Raw genomic sequence first — 18,036 nt, 5'->3', positions numbered from 1 at the left:
GAGATGGACATTCCCAAGATAGAGATGGGTTTGGTGCTACCCATAAAGGAGAGGAAAATGGTGATAGAATATCAAGTAAGGAGTTGACTTTCCGAATGGATTTTTCCTCATCAAAATCTTCAAAATCAGAGTTGACCAACCAAGCTTGTAGGGGATCCTCCGTTGAAGGAGGTGGAATTGGATTTTCAATGAGTTCATCAGCAATAGTGATTGCAAAACACTCACTCTCATCCAGAGAAAGATGCACAGCATTGAAAATATTGAGCTTAACATTCATATTCCCAAAAGAGATTTTCATCAATCCGGTTCTACAGTTATAGAAGCATTAGCTGTAGCTAGAAAAGGACGTCCGAGAATTATGGGAATGTGTTTTCTTGGGTCGTGGACTGGTTCCGTATCAAGAACCACGAAGTCTACCAGGAAGTAGAACCTATCCACCTTTATGATAACATCTTCAATGATTCCCCGTGGTTGCTTAATAGATCTATCAGCAAGTTGCAATACTATCGGAGTTGGTTTAAGATCTCCCAAACCAAGTTGTAGGTAAACCGAATATGGAATCAAATTCACACTAGCTCCTAAGTCAAAGAGGGCCCTCTCAATTTTGTTGTCACTAATGACACAAGAGATTGTGGGGGCACCCGGATCCTTATACTTCGGAGGAGTGCTGTGCTGAATGATCGCACTAACATTTTCGGTTAACCTCACTTTCTTTGGTAAATGACTTCTGGAAGTGCGCTTTTGAGTGCACAAATCCTTAAAGAATTTTGCATAGGGAGGAACTTGCTTGATAGCATCCAAGAGATGAAGATTGATCTTTACTTGCCTAAAGACCTCCCACATGTCTTGAATTTTGCAATTCTTATTCCCAAAATGTGTCGACTCTTGAAGACGTTGAGGGAACGGAGCTTTTGGCTCATAAGTAGTTTCCACATTTGGGGTGACATGCGTGGGATTTCCGTGAATGGTATTTGGACAAGAAGAACTTGGATTTGGATTGGAAGAGCTTGAATTTGGATTTTTCAAAGGAGGATTTTGTTCACTTTTGTCTCCATCGACCTTGTTGTCAACCACTTTACCACTCCGAATGGTGGTGATAGTTTGAACATGCTCAAGACTCGGCCCACTCGGAAGAGGGGTTTCATCAATTGCATGTATCCCTCTAGGATTTTCAAATGGTTGAGCGGGAAGCTTACCCTTATCTTTTTGAAGAAGTTGGTTCACTTGGTTAGCTATTTGTCCCATTTGATTTTCGAGCCTAGTTATGGATTGAGTATGGGAGTGAACCATTTGGAGAGTAGGTTGCAAGGATGTCAAGAGATGCTTGTTGGAATCCATGATTTGCTTGTTTAATGATTCCATCATTTGCACATTTAATGATTCCATCATGTGCTTGTTTGCAGCCACTATCTCATCAATTGGATTCACAGGAGGTTGAGTGGAGACATTTAGATTGTATGGAGGTTGGTAGCTTGAAGAGGCTTGGAAAGGTCTACCTTGATATTGAGAAGAGGGCTGATTTTGAGGCCCTTGATTTTGAAGTTGGGAATTTTGTGGGGCTTGTTGCCTCCACGAAAAATTCGGATGGTCCCTCCAACCTGGATTATATGTATTGGAATACGGGTTATGCCCGGGCCTTGAGAACATAGCATTAGCTTGCTCTTGGTTAGGATTGGGAAATTGCTCCAGTGTGGGGCAATCTTCCGAGAGATGGAATGGACTAGTACATGAAGCACAAACCAAACTTGCCGAATTTTGAGATAATGAAGGGGGAAGATGTGGTGCCATCAATTGGTAGAATTTATGAGCAATGGCATCCACTTGAGATGATTCCTCCCTTATTGATTTTTGTTGACAAGGATTGGTGTTCTTTGGAGTGGTTGAGGTCGGAGCCCTACGAGAATTATGTTGAAGTGAATTTTCACTCAAATTCTCAAGTAAGGTCCAAGCCTCATCCGCATTCTTGGACATGAACATCCCACCACAAGAAGAGTCAACCATGAATCTATGGGTGTCGGTCAAGCCGGCATAGAAAGCTTGCACTAATTGCCATTTTGGGATCAAATGATGAGGACACTTCCGAAGAAGATCTTATAACCTTTCCCAAGTCTCGTGGAGTTGTTCTCCATCAACTTGAGAAAAGCTTAGAATGGAACGCCTCATTTGGTTGGTTTTTGTCACCGGATAATACTTCTTAAGAAATTCTTGTTGCAATTGAACCCAAGAAGTAATAGAGTTGGGAGCGAGGGAGTTCAACCAATATTTTGCCCTATCCTTTAGGGAGAATGGGAAAAGATGTAAGTGGAGTGCATTTTCAGGAAATCCTCTCAACCTGATGGTCGAACAGATTTTAAGGAACTCATCGAGATGCTTATATGGATCTTCATTATCAAAACCATGAAAAGATGGAAGCATTTGGATGGTACTAGATTTGATCTCATATTGAGCTGCATCGATGTTTGGCATCACTATGCAAGATGGAAAAGCATAGGTGGTAGGGATGAAATGATCTCTAAGAGTCATTGGCTCGATATTAGGAATTTCAGCCCTTTCATTCCCCGGATTTCCTATATTATCACCGATTGTATTAAATTCAGTTTCAAGATCCCGTGTAAGAGTAGGTTCCCTAGGGTTCCGTATAAGAGTTCTTTCAAGAGAGTTAATATCAATGGGAGAATCGATTGTGGGTAAGGAAAGTGACCTACAACCGAACATCAACAACAAAGCATATACTCAACAAAGCAATTCATCAACCACAACTCCACATACGATGTTCCCTTTCTCCTCAATTATCAAGACAGAAAATAAATGGCCACGACAAGGACCGATGCTTGAACACGAAATTAAAACAATAATATAGCCTCAACAAGGGCTTGCAAATAAATTAACTACTTCTAAGCTTAACACATGCACAAAATATAACAATGCGAAACTAAAAGGTCAAGAAGCTTACCTAGGGTCCTCTAGACTTACACTTTGCTAGCGTTCCCACGGCGAGAGTCGAGTCCCTAGAATCTTACAACATAAAAATGGTTAAACCACACGAGAAATATGCACAAAACACAATATTAACAATCACACTAAGTTTAACCCTAAAACTTTGGTTGCTAAACCGTATGCAAGTCCCCGGCAACGGCGACAAAAATTGATCGGTTGGTCAATTAAACATTAACCTTCGCAATAGCACGAATCATTGTAAAATAGGGCTATTGGTCGGGTAAGTCGAACCACTGGGACTGCGCTAGTCTATGGCAACCTAAGTGTCTAAAATTGTTCTTAGAATGATAAGGGGTTTATAGAGGTTTTGTTGGATGTCACTTAAGCTAGGAAATTAAAAGTGCATAAAACAATAAATTGCAAGAATTCAAGGGAGTGAAGTACAAGTAAAGAAGGCTAGGGAAATGAATCCACCTCCATCCCTATACACATGCTAGGTTAAGATTAATTTAAGGGAAAAACAACATATATGATAGTCATGATACATAACAATACTAGGTTGCTATAATATCCTCAAGAAGTTCATTTAAATAGAAAGGCAAGAATAAACCATCAAAGGTTCACATGATCAACTACCTAAACTAAAATGTAGCTTAGAACATGCTTACTAAGTCAAGGATTATCAAGCCCTAATTTAAATGGTGAATGCACATAAAGCTAAGAATCAAGTATAGACCATCAAAGGGAAACCCTAAGCCATGAACTATCTAGGTTCTCCAACTCCATGCCATTAAAACCATTCCATGATCTAACTTCCATTGTCACCATGGAAGTGCAAGCAATATGATTAAGAAAAGTAACCATCCAAGACAAGATGAATAACTCACAATAATCATTTATAAACATTCAACATTCATTACAACAAAAATGAGGCTCTTGATCATGGAAAGACTATCAAAAATACATTGTAATCCCCAAAAATAAACTATACTAACACATGCTTACAAGGGAGGGGTTTCATCACCTCCCTAGATGAGGTTTAGTTGCCCATTGGTGAGCTAGAAGAAGGAAAAAGCATCATCCTCATCTCCATTTTCGTGCACCCTCTTTGGAGCTTGAAGAACACACCTTTCTTTTGCTCTCTTCTCTCTCCTCCCTCTTGTTAAAATGAAGGATAATCCTAAGTAATGTGTGGCTCCCCTCTTTTGTAGAGATGTTATTCCACCCAAAAAGCCCTCTCTCTCCTCCAAGAAATATCCCCAACCAACTCATAAAGAGAGCATACAAAGTTAGCAAATTTCTGAGCACAAGTGGCTGATCTCGTGAAGCAATCTGCCCTAATTTTGAGCACTCGAAATAAGGCCTCGAGCACTCGAAAATTGGCCAGAATGCCCTATGCTTGGTTTGCTCCGCCCGGACCTACTTTGGTAAAACGGCCATAACTTTGCGCTCCGAACTCCAAATGATGAACCATTTGAAGATTTAGAAATCTAATTCAGAGCTCTAAAAACTTTATGTTTTGGTGGAGATCCAATTCTCAAGTATGTTTGGTCGAAATTGAAGAACAAGGCAGACTTTCATTGCTGCCAGGCAGTTCTGAGCACCTCTAATAAGAAGATCATAACTCTCTACTCCAAACTCCGAATGATGAACCGCTTGAAGATTTGGAAAGATAATTTAGAGCTCTAAATCTTTCATGTTATGATGGAAGTCCAGTTCTTGAGTTTGCTAGGTCGAAAATGGTGACAAAAGTCAGGTTCCACTGCTGCCAAGCTTCAGCATTGTGCCTTTCTTATCCAAAATTACAACAAAACTTCAACCTTGCTTCTTTTTGGCCAATGAACCTGAAAATGCATAAAAACATGGAAATGGAGATAATCTACATAAATAATCAAAAGATGGACTTAACTAATGCAATTTAGGGCGCTTGAATATATAATATTCGGCGCTTATCACCTCACCTGCTAACCAGATTGACAGACTTCAAGAGCAGCTCGAATGGAAAGATGAGAACCTTGGTAGAGCCATGGACATGTACAATGCACTCAAGAAAACCATCTCTGAACTGAGAGATGAGCTGGCTGAACTCAAAGCCCAAAAGCAGCACCATGATCCACTACACTCTTCATCTCCAATCACTGATCAACCTCCACCAATACCCACCACTAGTGCCACCACCGCAGTAGCAGTAGCAGCAGGTGTCCATCCTCCACCACCAACCTCCACGGCCACAGAGGATCACCCAGGTTTGGTTTCAAATCCTAGTATGGTCAACACATTTACGCAGGCTCACCCTCCACAGATTACCCAAAAAGGCAATAATATCACATACTCTCCACATGCTGCACCAGAAATGCCATGTTGATAAAACAGTTGTCTCACCCAAAGAAAACATTAACCATCCCCCTTTACATGCTGAAGTTATGACCTTGCACCAAAATGGAAACCAAGTTGACCCCACCCTATGCTACCAGCCAAACTCCCCTTGCACTGGTGAGCCAGTGGCCCTCTCATCACTAGTGTAGCATATTAATGCCTTACACTCCAAACCTATAGAACCTATGCAAAAGAAGTGGTCGGAAGTTGTTTCTCACCTATCCATGAAAATGGTCCTTGACTACATCAAACCACCTTCTTCCCAAAGCAAAAGGTCTGTCATTTCCCCTCTAAAAGAAGTAGCACTGGAAGGCATTAAGTTTTGGCAAGATAACCATCTTATTGGTATCTCAACACACAAGAGACTGCCTTTCAAGCTCGTACAAACCACAGCAGCAAAAATTTGGAACTCATTTGGTCTTACAGACACAATACTTGGAGAAAATGGTTCCTATATCTTCAGGTTCCACACCCCTCATAAAGCTGAGGATGTCCTCTCCAATTGCCTATGGAACATTGCAGGGCATCCCTTCTCCCTCAAGAAATGGAGTCTCCAACCAACAACTCAATCTACCACAGCTACCAGCACCCCAATTTGGGTCAAATTCTTCAACATTCCTGCCTATTACTGGACTGCCACCGGTCTCAGCCACATAGCAAGCTCAGTTGGGGTTCCCCTATATGCAAACAAAGCCACAGAGAGAAGGACAAAGCTAAAATATGCAAGAATTTGTGTTAAGATAGATCTTTCACTCCCTCTATTAAATGAAGTGGAACTCATTATGGAGGATGGCAAAATAGAAAGGATTGGCATTGAATACCAATGGTTACCCAAGATATGTAATAAATGCAATAAACTCAACCACAATGAAATCTCTTGCCCACTGAATGTCATTGAACATGTCATTGAACATACTCCTAGCAGGGATCACAGTCCAGCCCCAAACTGTAATGACCCGGTCATTTTTCATCCTTTTCATTTTCTCAGATTTTAACGGATATTTTTTTTCCGTTGTCTTTTCCTTTTTGGGTTTGGTTTTTCATCACTTGATGTCGTCTCGAGTGCTCTAAAATGATTTCCGAGACTCTTTCCTTGGATTGACAACTTCCTTTGGAGATTATGTCATTTCTATATTTTATTTTTCTGAACACTATTCACATTTTGTCTTTTTCTCGTTTATCATTTTTCCTTGCACAACCTCACTTTTTGTGTTCGGATTTGATTCCGGTTTTGCAGGCATTCATGATATTTGATTTCCATGATAGTGGTATTTCTACTTTTTTAGAAAAGCATGTTGATTGGTTTCTTCTTTTATAAAGGGACATTAATGCATACTTTAATGTAATTATTCTTAACTTGTAGGGTTTTAGTGTAATTAAATAAAGTAATTATTTTTCATCTTGGGGACCATTTTGCAATTAAATTTGGAGGATATTTTCAAAAAGGATCTTTTTACAATTTTTGAAAAGTGTGACAAGTGTCACACTCTCATTAGTCCACTTGTTGACATTTGTGTAGAAACACTTTAATGCATTGGATGATGACATTTAGAGGGTGAGGATTCACCCACTTGTTGGCCTAGGATTGATGCACTTGTTGGCTTGGATGGTTGACAAGTGTATGTGTGGGATTAAGCCTAGGAAGGAGCCATGGATTGGTGACAAGTGTAGGTTCACAATTTAGTCTTGCAAATATCTTTGGGCTACTTTGGGATTATGGTTTTAAAGGAGGATTTTTATGCAATTAACCATAGATGTGTGTGTTGACCATAGTGTAAGAGCACATAGTGAGTGGAGGATTTCTATTTCCTCCACTCAAACTTAACCACATTATTTCATTCTCTTCCTTACAAGAAAACCCTAGCCTCCATGGATGGAGCTTGAAGCCTTAGGCATTGACCTTGATCTTTGAGGCCCTTCCACTTACTTTAGACCATAAAGCTTGGAATACTTTTCGTTCCCCTCATCCTCCTCTTCAAAACCCTTGAAGGATCTAGCCTAACTCCAGTTTTACTTTGGTATCTACAAATTCAATTCTCTAGTGAGGTATTGATCTATTATTTTGAAGTATTTTTATGTCATTATTGAGTATTTTACATGCATGGAAGAGAAGGACTTGTATTTTACCCTTAAACTATTTTAACTTGAAATTAATCTTGTCAAATTAAATATAAAATATGAAAATATACTCAATTAGCTTTCATTTAGTTTTGGTTTCATGTAATTTGGATTTAAAATAAATTAGTTATGAATTTTTGAAATTGCAAGCTAGTTGCTGTGGAAATTTAAAGCTTTTCCTTTTTGGTCCGGAAATGAATTTTTATATGGAGTTGTGGTGCTTCAATTGCCCTGAAATTTTTTCTGGAACTTCCCCCATGGGTTTAACACTACTCATAATTTTTGCACAATTTTAGAGCATTTCTAAATTTTTTTTTAAATCCGAAACTATCTGTTATCCATGTTTTTATTGCAGCTAGAAAATATATTTTTAGATGATTTATTTCACTAACCTTTTGACATTGGATCATGGTTTAAATTTCTAGTTTTACACTTTCATATGTTTACTTCCAAAATAAATTAGGTTTGCCCAATTTGGATGTCAAATGAATTTTTCATGAATTTTCAAAATTGGAAGCTACAAGCTGAATATGTGTTTTCTGGGCAAAATTTGTTTCAAAGTTGTGGGTCAAAACTGTTTCAATTGGGAAAATATTTTGTTAAACTAAATTTATATTATCAAATTACAGTGTTTAAGCTTTCATTGGGCTTTGGATTCATTCAATTTGGTTTGGAATTGAATTTTTTATGAATTTTACAAGTTGAACGTAGCAAGCTGAAAAATCTATTTTGTGGATCGAAAATTTGGGGCGATTTCATTTCGGTGGTAATTGGGATTTTCATTCCAATTGAGGTAGGGAATGTTTTAGGATTATTTGTGTGTTATATTGTGTGTTTACCATAATTATACAACATCTATGTATGCCTTGTATCAAATCTAGAAAGTTAGTAATTTTTATTTCTTTGTATAAGATTTAAAATTTATGATGATGTATAACTTTGATTTGAATTGTAACATGATAGGAAATTATGCTTAGATATGTTGGTTAACATATATTAAATTTGCATCATTTGATTAAGAATTACAACTTTTATTTAATATTTATCTTTAGTAAAAGTTTAATTCACATGGTTGTATCAAGCATTAAATCAAGTTGTAATGTGGTATTTAAATAGGTCTTGGCATGTTCTCTAACATAGATTAAATTTAGGACATTTGGAATTGTTTAAAAATTTAGAGAAAATTAATTAATTAGCTTGATTAATTTTGTTTTAAGTATTTTAATCACTTAACTTGTTATTTAATGTTATATATATGATGACCATGACATGTCTTTCAATATATATTAAATTGAGGTTATTTGGATTAACTTAGAATTTAGAGAATTTAACTATTTATGTTTAATTAAATTCTACTTTATTACTCCATGGATTTAATTGCATTTTGGAAGTTGTTTCTATATTTAAATCATGGATTTGGATTTGATGCATATTCACTTGATTACTTTTGAGTATTGGATAACATAGTTGTTACTTTTATATTCATAAGAATATGTTTTTCCTTATTGAATATATTGTTGCTATGTGTAAGGAATTGCACACTTTGTATTTGCATCTTACATGCCATAGTAGTTGTAAATTTTGAACATGTATTGTATAAGTTTCCAAATTTTGGATTGTGCTTGGTAAATAGTTGATATCTTGTATATACATGTTGATATATATACGTTGTTGCACAATTTGTTGATTTTGGAAACTTGGGGATGTCGTTGTTTGGTTACGGCTAGGACTTGGTTCTAATACGGAAGATTATCCCTCTGTACAGTCTAGTGCGCACATAGGGAGGTTACCCATAGGTTAGTAACCCTAAAGTAACTATGTTGTCGGTCTGATCCGGCGTGACGTCCGAGTATCCACTTTGTTTGATTTCGTATTTCATTTCAAGTTGATAACTAGATGATATCGTAACTTGTTGTTCCTTATTTGATTTCCTATTTTGAGCTTAAGATGTAGCTTTATGAAAGCATGCTTCATGCGTTGTATTGGAAGTTTCATTGTTGGTTAAATTGCATCGATATCATAATTTGTGTTTTGATGTTCAAATGTAGTTTACGAATAACCTTATAGATTCATTTTGAACATAGACGCTAGGTGGCATGACCCACACTTGTTGTTTTCGTATTTTGGATTTCAAGTTGAAGACTTTGAGAATCTATATCTTGTTGCCTTGCATAACATGTTTCCATGTTATTTGAATTGCATAAACAATATGATTATGATATAAATGATCTAGGTAGCTTAGGATGCTCCCTGGGTCTCATCTTGACATAGACGTCAGGTGGCATGAGCCCCTTTAACATGTTTCACCATAAGGTGATAAAATTGTAAAATGCTAGGTCGATGCATGCTCATCTCCTACGAGTAGCTTTATGTTACTCACCCCTACGATACTGCGGCATATTTCAGGTACAGGACTCAGGATTTGAAGATTCCATTGCTCCTTGGATGGCTTACAGTTTCTAAGTTTCTATTTTATGCAAGTGTTAGCATAAGATGCCTCTTTGTAGCCCTATTTGTTTAAACTTGTATTCGTTGATTCGTATATGTAAAGTGTATATAAGTGCACTCTTTTCAATGTATTTAACACGTATGAGATGAAGCCGGAGGCCAATGACATGTATCTCGTTTTCTATGCACTTTTGTTTTCAAAGTTTATTATGAAAATATTGGAAAATGCTAAGTCATTACTTCATAACTTTTGCATCGGGTGTTGGAATTTCATATCTTTTCTGCCCGGACTCAGAATCAGACGATTCTTGAGTCTAATTTTGTTTATTTTTCATTGTCCTTCTAATGGTGTGCACGGTGGCACCCTTTTCAGTGAGAAATGACCATTTTGCCCTTAGTTCATCTCTTTTCGGGTTAGGCATTCTTGCTTCATTTGCTTGGCTCATTTGAGTTCCGTGGCTTCATGGAGAGTCACTTTGGGGCCTTAGGGATGACGTACATCTCTTGAGGTCATCTGGCTTCTTTCGCTTCCGCATTTCGGGTCCGTTATCGGGTCAACTTCCAATTCATCACTAACGCACCGGGTTGAGAAATCCGGGTCGTTACACAAACTGCCCCTCCAATGATTGGATAACCATCAGGAAAAAAGGAAAACAGGAAGCAAGGAAAGCCAATGCAGAGGTCATTCAAACCACCAACCAATTCTCCCCCCTCCAACAGTTAAACCAATACACCTCCCCTTCTCCATCACATGTATCCCCAACTCCCTCACCAGCTCCCCAACTCCACACTAATCACCCCAAACCACATGGAAAATCTACTGCACCAACCACATCTCAGCACTTAAGATTAGAATCCGCAAAGGTATCTATGAGAGCTCATCCATCCCCCCTATGTTGCAAAAAATTAAGCTACTCCAACCAATGCTCACCCTCTCCACATCTACCTTCCCCCTCCACAACCCACATATCACCAACTGCCACTCCTTCTAAGTCTCCCATGCAAGCCCTATCTACTCCCACACACCATACTTACCATAGTGCTTCAAGGGATCAAGCTCACCTCAGTGTCTCAAGGGTACCTGCTCTCCACAGTGCTTCATGTCCAGCAACAAGAAGGTCCACAGTTAGAAGTATGAAATCACAAGCAAGAAGGAACAAAAGTCACAGTCCAGGTTTGATACCCAATGAATCCTCCAAGGATCACAGGTATCCAAGCCCATCAACCTCATCAACTCCTCAATGATTTCCATCTTAGCATGGAATATTAGAGGGTTAAATCAACCCTTTAGGTAGGTTGAGATCAGGAAGCTGATCTCTGAGAAAAAATTAGATATCCTATCTATCATTGAAACCAAAATATCACCAACAAATGTGAATACTGTCCACAACAGAATTGCATCTTATTGGCCACTGGTTCACAACTACCCTTTCTCTCAACTTGGTAGAATTTGGGTTATGTGGAACCCCAATACCATTGACCTTGATGTTGTATGTACAACTAAGCAAGCAATACACTGCTCCATCTCCATTATAGGCCAAAATATTACATTTTATTCTTCCTTCATATATGGTTCTAACTATGCAGTGGAAAGACTCTCCCTATGGAATGACATCAATCATCAATCAACATTCTTTTGCAACTCTCCTTGGTTAATCCTGGGAGATTTCAACACCATTTCCAACTCAGGAGAGAAAAATGGAGGCTCAACAAGATGGAACCAAGCCATTAATGACTTCTGTAAGTGCTTACAGCAGGCTGAACTTGAAGACCTCAGGTATAATGGGATCCTTTTTACCTGGAATAACAAAAGTTTGGGCTCAGCATGCATTACCAAGAAGCTTGACAGAGCCCTCATCAACAAACAATGGAACACAACCTTCCCAAGATTAGAATGCACCTTCCTCACCCCTGGAGTATCTGATCACAGCCCTATTTTTGTTACAATTGACACTAACTCCCCCAAGAGGTGTCTTCCTTTCAGGTTCTTCAATGCTTGGTGCTCTCATCCCCTTTTTCTACCTTCAGTTCAAAGTGCCTGGAATTACTACATTCCTGGGACTGCAATGTTCCAAGTAGTGAAAAAGCTCAAGTCTCTAAAGCACATCCTCAAAACCAATTGCAAGGTGGATTTCTCTGAAATGGCATCTAAGATACAAGCAGTCAAGACAGAACTGGATTCATGTCAACATGATCTTGATCTATCTACAAGTAACATCCCCCTTAGAATGCTTGATCTCTCACTTACCAAAGAATACACTAGACTCTCAGAGCTCCAGGAAAGTATGCTAAGGCAAAAATCCAGGATGGTTTGGCTTAAACTTGGGGACTCAAACTCTTCATATTTTCATAAGTCCATTGCTTCAAAGGTGAACAAGAGAAAAATCTACAGTTTAACTAATGCTGATGGACTCATCCTTAATGATACAAATGTAGTTGTTCAAGAAATTGTCTCCCACTTCCAAAATTTGTTTGGAACAAGTCCTCTAATCACACATACTCAGGCTGAGCTCTCAAGATTCATCACAAAGTCAGTCCCTCCCCATTTCCACAGTATTTTGGAGTCCATGCCATCCTACCATGAGATCCAATCCTGTATGCTCTCTCTAAATAGGGATAAATCCCCAGGCCCTGATGGCTTTAATGCCGTGTTCTTTCATCAAGCTTGGGCTATCATTGGAAGATCAACAATTAAAGCCATCTCTGAATTTTTCAGGAATGGTAAGCTACTAGGTGAAGTTAATTCTACCTATATCTCTTTAGTCCCTAAGTGTCAAAACCCAACCACCATCAATGACTACAGGCCTATATCATGTTGTAACACCATTTGTAAATGCATTGCAAAGCTCCTAGCCAACAAGTTACAACTGTGATACCCCTCAGATCCGAGACACGGGTTGATCAGGCCCAGGCCCGAGCCCGAGGGAATATCAAACAATTAAAGTATTTATAATGAACACGGAATACAAAATGAATTAAGAAATGAAATTAAAGCTGAAAAGAACTAAAAACAGAATCCGCAAAATATGATAATTATTAAAATCCATCAAACCCAAACTCCAAAACTCCATCAGTTTACAACTCGGGAATCCATCCATTGGACCCCTTATTTAAATTCTCCAAACGATACTGAAATAATAAAAACAAAATCCAAAGCTAACATAGAGAAAATTCCTACATAATCGGAGGAGTGAATAGATGTATCTGCTCTGCACGTCCAAACTCTAACCCTGGAACTGACGAGCACCTGAAAAATAAAGAAGTGGGTCAGGCCCACATGCAAGTCATGATCTACTACAATCCAAACAGTAATCCGATACGCAGATACATCCTAGGAAGACTCAACAATATCTAGAGTAGTCAATATATGTATATAGTACACACTATAGGACGCTCGCTAGTCCAGTAGGTTTGTCTCAGCCTGAATAGAAGGCAACATGCGAATACGCACCCTAGGGTGGACATGAGTACCTAGACCTACCATGGAACAACACCTATGTCCAGTTATCCATCCTAGGCGATATACGCGCCCTAACCATGGTCATGAGACTCAAGCTCATACCACGGCACCATATAATATATATATAAAGTCCATACTCCTCCTAATCCATAATACCATCCATCTGTGTAGTGGTCTGATATATGTATAACAAATCCGTCCTGAAACCATAGTGGATCATTCAATTCACAATTGATATGACATATGTTGGTGATGGACTTAATCTTTATGATTATTCCATACCTTAATCTAAATTTAGGTAGGGCTTAGTGTCTGAACTAATCCGTACCTAGTATGACACCGTCCCATACCGGCGCATACCATCCTCCAGTTTCCGTAGTTAATAACACAGTATAATTACTTATTAACCACATCCCAGAATAAGCATAAATATAGTTTAGCATGTACTCAACCAATATATGCATCCAATATAACATTTAGATATCCCATTACAGTTCTTGTTATAAATGAAAAGACTGTACATTTAGCTCCTCCAGATAACACAGTTGATGAAAACAGTATCAGATACTAATCAACCATACTCCAAAATTTGCATAATTATAGTTTAGCATGTGTATAACTAAATTATGTATCCAATATAAGAATTTGAATCCCAATTACCGTCTACTAATATGGTAAAATGAAACTATACACTCAACTCCTCCGAACAGTGTCATAGTAGATACAATTTATAACAAATTTAATCATCAGTTAATTCCCACTAAGCATGCATATTATTAAACAACAGTATGCTTATAACACAGCTGGAAAACATGATTTACAACTCCAAGACATGCAGAGAAACCAACTTACTAAAACGTTGAGTAATTACCAATTTATGTCAAACCTTACCCCATACAGGTTTATTTTAAAGCCTAGGCAAATTCCATCCCAAATACTTGGATATAAGTTTGCTTCTCAATTCATATATAAGTCTTAAGCAGTGTATTACATCATTCAGTAGCCTTGAAACAGTTTCAGAAACTCAGTCTCAGCCAAACAGTACGCGCAAAAACAAAAGAGAGAGAAGGCTCTGAAACTTGTAGAGCCGTCTCCATTCAAGGGGAGCCGGCTCCCCACCTTTGGGAGCCGGCTCTAGGCTGTTGAGAGCCGACTCTCAACCCTAGAGAGCCGGCTCTAGCTTTGTGGGAGGCGGCTCCCTCCTTTTGAGAGCCGTCTCTCACACCCTTAAGAGCCGTTTCCCCTGTATTGCTTGTCTTCTCCGACCCCGGTGGTTTCCAGACATTTAATACAGTTATATTACATGTATTAAGGTTTCATCCTCATCCCAGATTGATCACAAGGTAGAATTCTACAACTTAGAATTTAATTAAGCATCAACTTTTAAAGCAACGATAATAAGGTTCAACACTGAACTGTTAAAACAATTGAAACTGGATTTATTCAATGCTTCAATATTCTGATTAAACATGTTTAAAAGATATAATTAAAACTTAGTTTAATCCCTGGAGTCTTCCTAAGCATACACAGAACACAGATTAAAGGGATAGAGAAAGAACAGAGACTTGCCTTTGAATTTCAGATTTGAAATTCTAATTCACCGTCTCTGTGTGATATGTTTGTGTCCTACACTGTAGTTCCCCACTACCACGCTCCTTCCTCCTTGAGTTGCTTTGCTAATCACCCAAGTTCACTATGTGTTTCCCTTAAATCTTTCTCTCTGTTACATACGTAAACTCCCTCTCTGTTACTCTGCCCTCACAACTCTCTGTATCACTGTATACCTGAATATGGTGAATAGGGTTTTCAGAAACCCTCGGCAGACGTATACCCATATATTTATAGAGTTATACCAAAACCCTAAATTAATTAAAGCCCTAACTAAATCCTAACCGGCCCATAGAAGTTAATTAAAACCTGTGTCGGCTAATACGTGAATAAACAGAAAACACAATCCTAATTTAAACCAATTTAATTAAATAAAACCAATTATTAATTAAGTCAAATAAAACACCATAAAACAATTTAATTTAAAATAATTTAATAAAAGAAAACCAAACAATTTAATCAATTAATTAAAACAAAAAAAAAAAAAAACAAATTTAAATAACCATGGAAGAACACACAATTAAAATAACCAATTAAGAGAATAACACGCAATTAACAATTTAAATAAAAAATTAAACAATTAAATAAATGCCAACACGCAATTAAACAATTAAATAAAAGATTAAACAATTAAATAAATGTCAGGACTATCCTTTTAAAATTAGGGGTATTACAACAACTGACATTCCCCCATATCATTGATTATACTCAAACAGCCTTTGTTCAAGGCAGAAAAATCAGTGATTCAATCCTCCTCACCCATGAACTGTTAAGGGGTTACCATAGAGATGCTTCTCCACCAAGGTGTGCCATCAAAATAAACCTAATGAAGGCCTTTGATTCAGTAAAATGGGATTTTACATTGGATTGTCTCTCTCACCTCAACTTCCCACAGTCATTTATCAAGCTAATACAGGCATGCATAACCTCTCCATCATTCACTATTGCTGTCAATGGAGAATTCAAAGGTTTTTTCAAAGGTTTTTTCAAAGGAAAAAGGGGTCTAAGGCAAGGTGATCCAATTTCCCATTTCTATTTGTCATTATTATACATGCTTTCACCTCAATTGTGCAGAATATCATTTCTAGAGCTCCAAGATTCAAATACCACTGGAGGTGTAAGGAGTTGGGAATCACTCACCTCTCCTTTGCTGATGATCTTTTCCTCTTTTGTCATGGTGACATTACATCAGTCTCTATCCTAAAATGTGCCCTAGACCACTTCTGCACTATATCAGGTCTATCTATTAATCTCTCCAAAAGCTCAATCTTCTTCTCAGGGGTTGATCCCTACACAGAGATTGAAATCTCTAATATGCTAGGCATTGGAACTGGATCTCTCCCTATTAGGCATCTGGGTGTCCTTTTAATTTCAACAAGCCTAAAAGCAGCAGATTGTAGACCCCTTATTGAAAGGATCACCCACAGGATCACTCACTGGTCCTCAAGATCTCTCTCTTATGCTGGAAGATTACAACTGATCAAATCAATGTTGGTATCCACTCAAGTATACTGGTCAAGCATTTTTATCCTTCCAAAAGGGGTTATAGATGAGCTCAATAGAATCTTCATGGCCTTCCTATGGTCTGGAATTGAAATGAAATCAACAAAGGCTAAGATTGCATGGATGACAATTTACAGGTCTAAGGAAGCAGATGGTTTAGACATCCCAAATTTGGTTACTTCTAATCAAGCTGCCATTACAAGATACATTTGGGATCTATTAACTGATAACACTGAAAGAGTTTGGATCAAATGGTGTAAAACATACCTCATCAAAGGCAAGAATTTTTGGGCTTTGGAGATTCCACAATCCTGTTCCTGGAGCTGGAGGAAGATCCTTCAACAAAGACACCATGCTAGACAATTAATCAAGCATAAGATTGGCAAAGGCACTTCCATAAATTTATGGCTTGATAATTGGTTGCCTGCAGGTCCACTAAGCCTGAGATTCCCTCCAAATATCCTCATTGAAGCAGGTTTGGATCTCTCAACTACTGTCAGTCATCTTATCTACAACGATTCATGGAATTTCCCACCTGTGCTTTCAGTGGCAATCCCTGAACTTCCCACATTGCCCTCACCTTCTATGAAGGATGACAAATTGATTTGGACAGCTTCCCCATCTGGAGAATTCAGCCTCAAGCATACTGCAGCATCCTTATTTCCCCCCTATCCATTGGTGCCATGGTTTGATTTGGTTTGGCGTTCTCCAGCCATCCCCAGAATGAAATTTAATTTGTGGCTTGCTATCCAAGATCGTCTCCCCACTCTGGATAGGAGACAAATGGCAACACATAACAATGTTTGCTTTCTCTGCAATGCCAGCCCAGAATCACACTCACACTTGTTCTTTTCTTGTGATTTTACATCTCTAATTTGGTCATTCTATATGGCAAAATGTAGGATCACCACTGCAACCCCACCATGGCCAGAGCTTATTTCAACATTCAGTTATCGGTGGTCCTCTCCATCCCCATTGAATCTTCTCAGAAAGCTTTCCCTTGCAGCTCTGGTGTACCACATATGGGAGGAGAGAAACGCTCGTATCTTCTGTGGGAAAAGGTCATCCCAAAATACCATTCAATCGAGGGTTTCCAATAGCATCACATCGATTTTGAAATTGGGGATCTTCAGGAGCTCCATTGTTGCGCATCACATCCTTAAAGATTGGGACCTCCCTCCCTCTTGCTGTCGTCCTCCACCTCGACCGCCGGACTGATTCTTCAAAGCCAATTGGCTCCAATTGGCTTCGTCTGCCGTCATGGCTTGTTCACCGGACCTTCGTCTGCTTCCATCGTTAACGGCTCCTTGTCAGTTATAGTTGGATGCCTTCATAATATGGGCTTTGGGTCGTGGAATTTGTAATTTCTTGTTTGGGCTTGTTTCCCCTTGTTCCCCTCTGTTTGGGCTTGTTTTGGCCAAAGGCCTTCTATGTACAGTACTTTTCATTTATAATATTATCTTCATCTTTCGAAAAAAAAAAAAAAAGGTGATTAACATGGCATGACTGGTGAATGGTGGCTTGACTATTTAAGCCTTACCTGCCCTCTACGTCAGAGTCTTCTTTTATCAAGATGAGCATACCAT

General features: G+C 38.5%; 1 protein-coding gene across 1 annotated transcript; it reads left to right on the top strand.

Annotated features, from left to right (window-relative positions):
* Positions 1 to 11,336: 11,336 nt before the first annotated feature.
* LOC132281037 (uncharacterized) lies at positions 11,337 to 17,668 on the top strand. The gene is made up of 3 exons (XM_059782775.1): positions 11,337 to 12,600; positions 15,664 to 15,863; positions 16,022 to 17,668. The coding sequence occupies exons 1-3, from the start codon at positions 11,337 to 11,339 to the stop codon at positions 17,666 to 17,668; spliced, it is 3,111 nt and encodes a 1,036-aa protein (XP_059638758.1).
* Positions 17,669 to 18,036: the final 368 nt, after the last annotated feature.

The sequence above is a fragment of the Cornus florida genome, unplaced genomic scaffold (genome assembly GCF_030987335.1).
Source record: "Cornus florida cultivar Cherokee Brave unplaced genomic scaffold, ASM3098733v1 CherokeeBrave_3.0.0_Hap2_Chr11, whole genome shotgun sequence".
Taxonomy (NCBI): Eukaryota; Viridiplantae; Streptophyta; class Magnoliopsida; order Cornales; family Cornaceae; genus Cornus; species Cornus florida.
Note: the sequence above shows the minus strand (reverse complement) of the source record. Positions and strands in the feature narration are given on the sequence as shown.

Coding starts and splice junctions, on each gene's coding strand:
- LOC132281037 (XM_059782775.1), top strand. CDS start 11,337: ATGTGGAACCCCAATACCATTGACCTTGATGTTGTATGTACAACTAAG. Junction 12,601..15,663: donor CTCTGAATTTTTCAGGAATG/GTAAGCTACTAG, acceptor ATACTCAAACAG/CCTTTGTTCAAGGCAGAAAA. Junction 15,864..16,021: donor CATTTATCAAGCTAATACAG/GCATGCATAACC, acceptor TCAATTGTGCAG/AATATCATTTCTAGAGCTCC.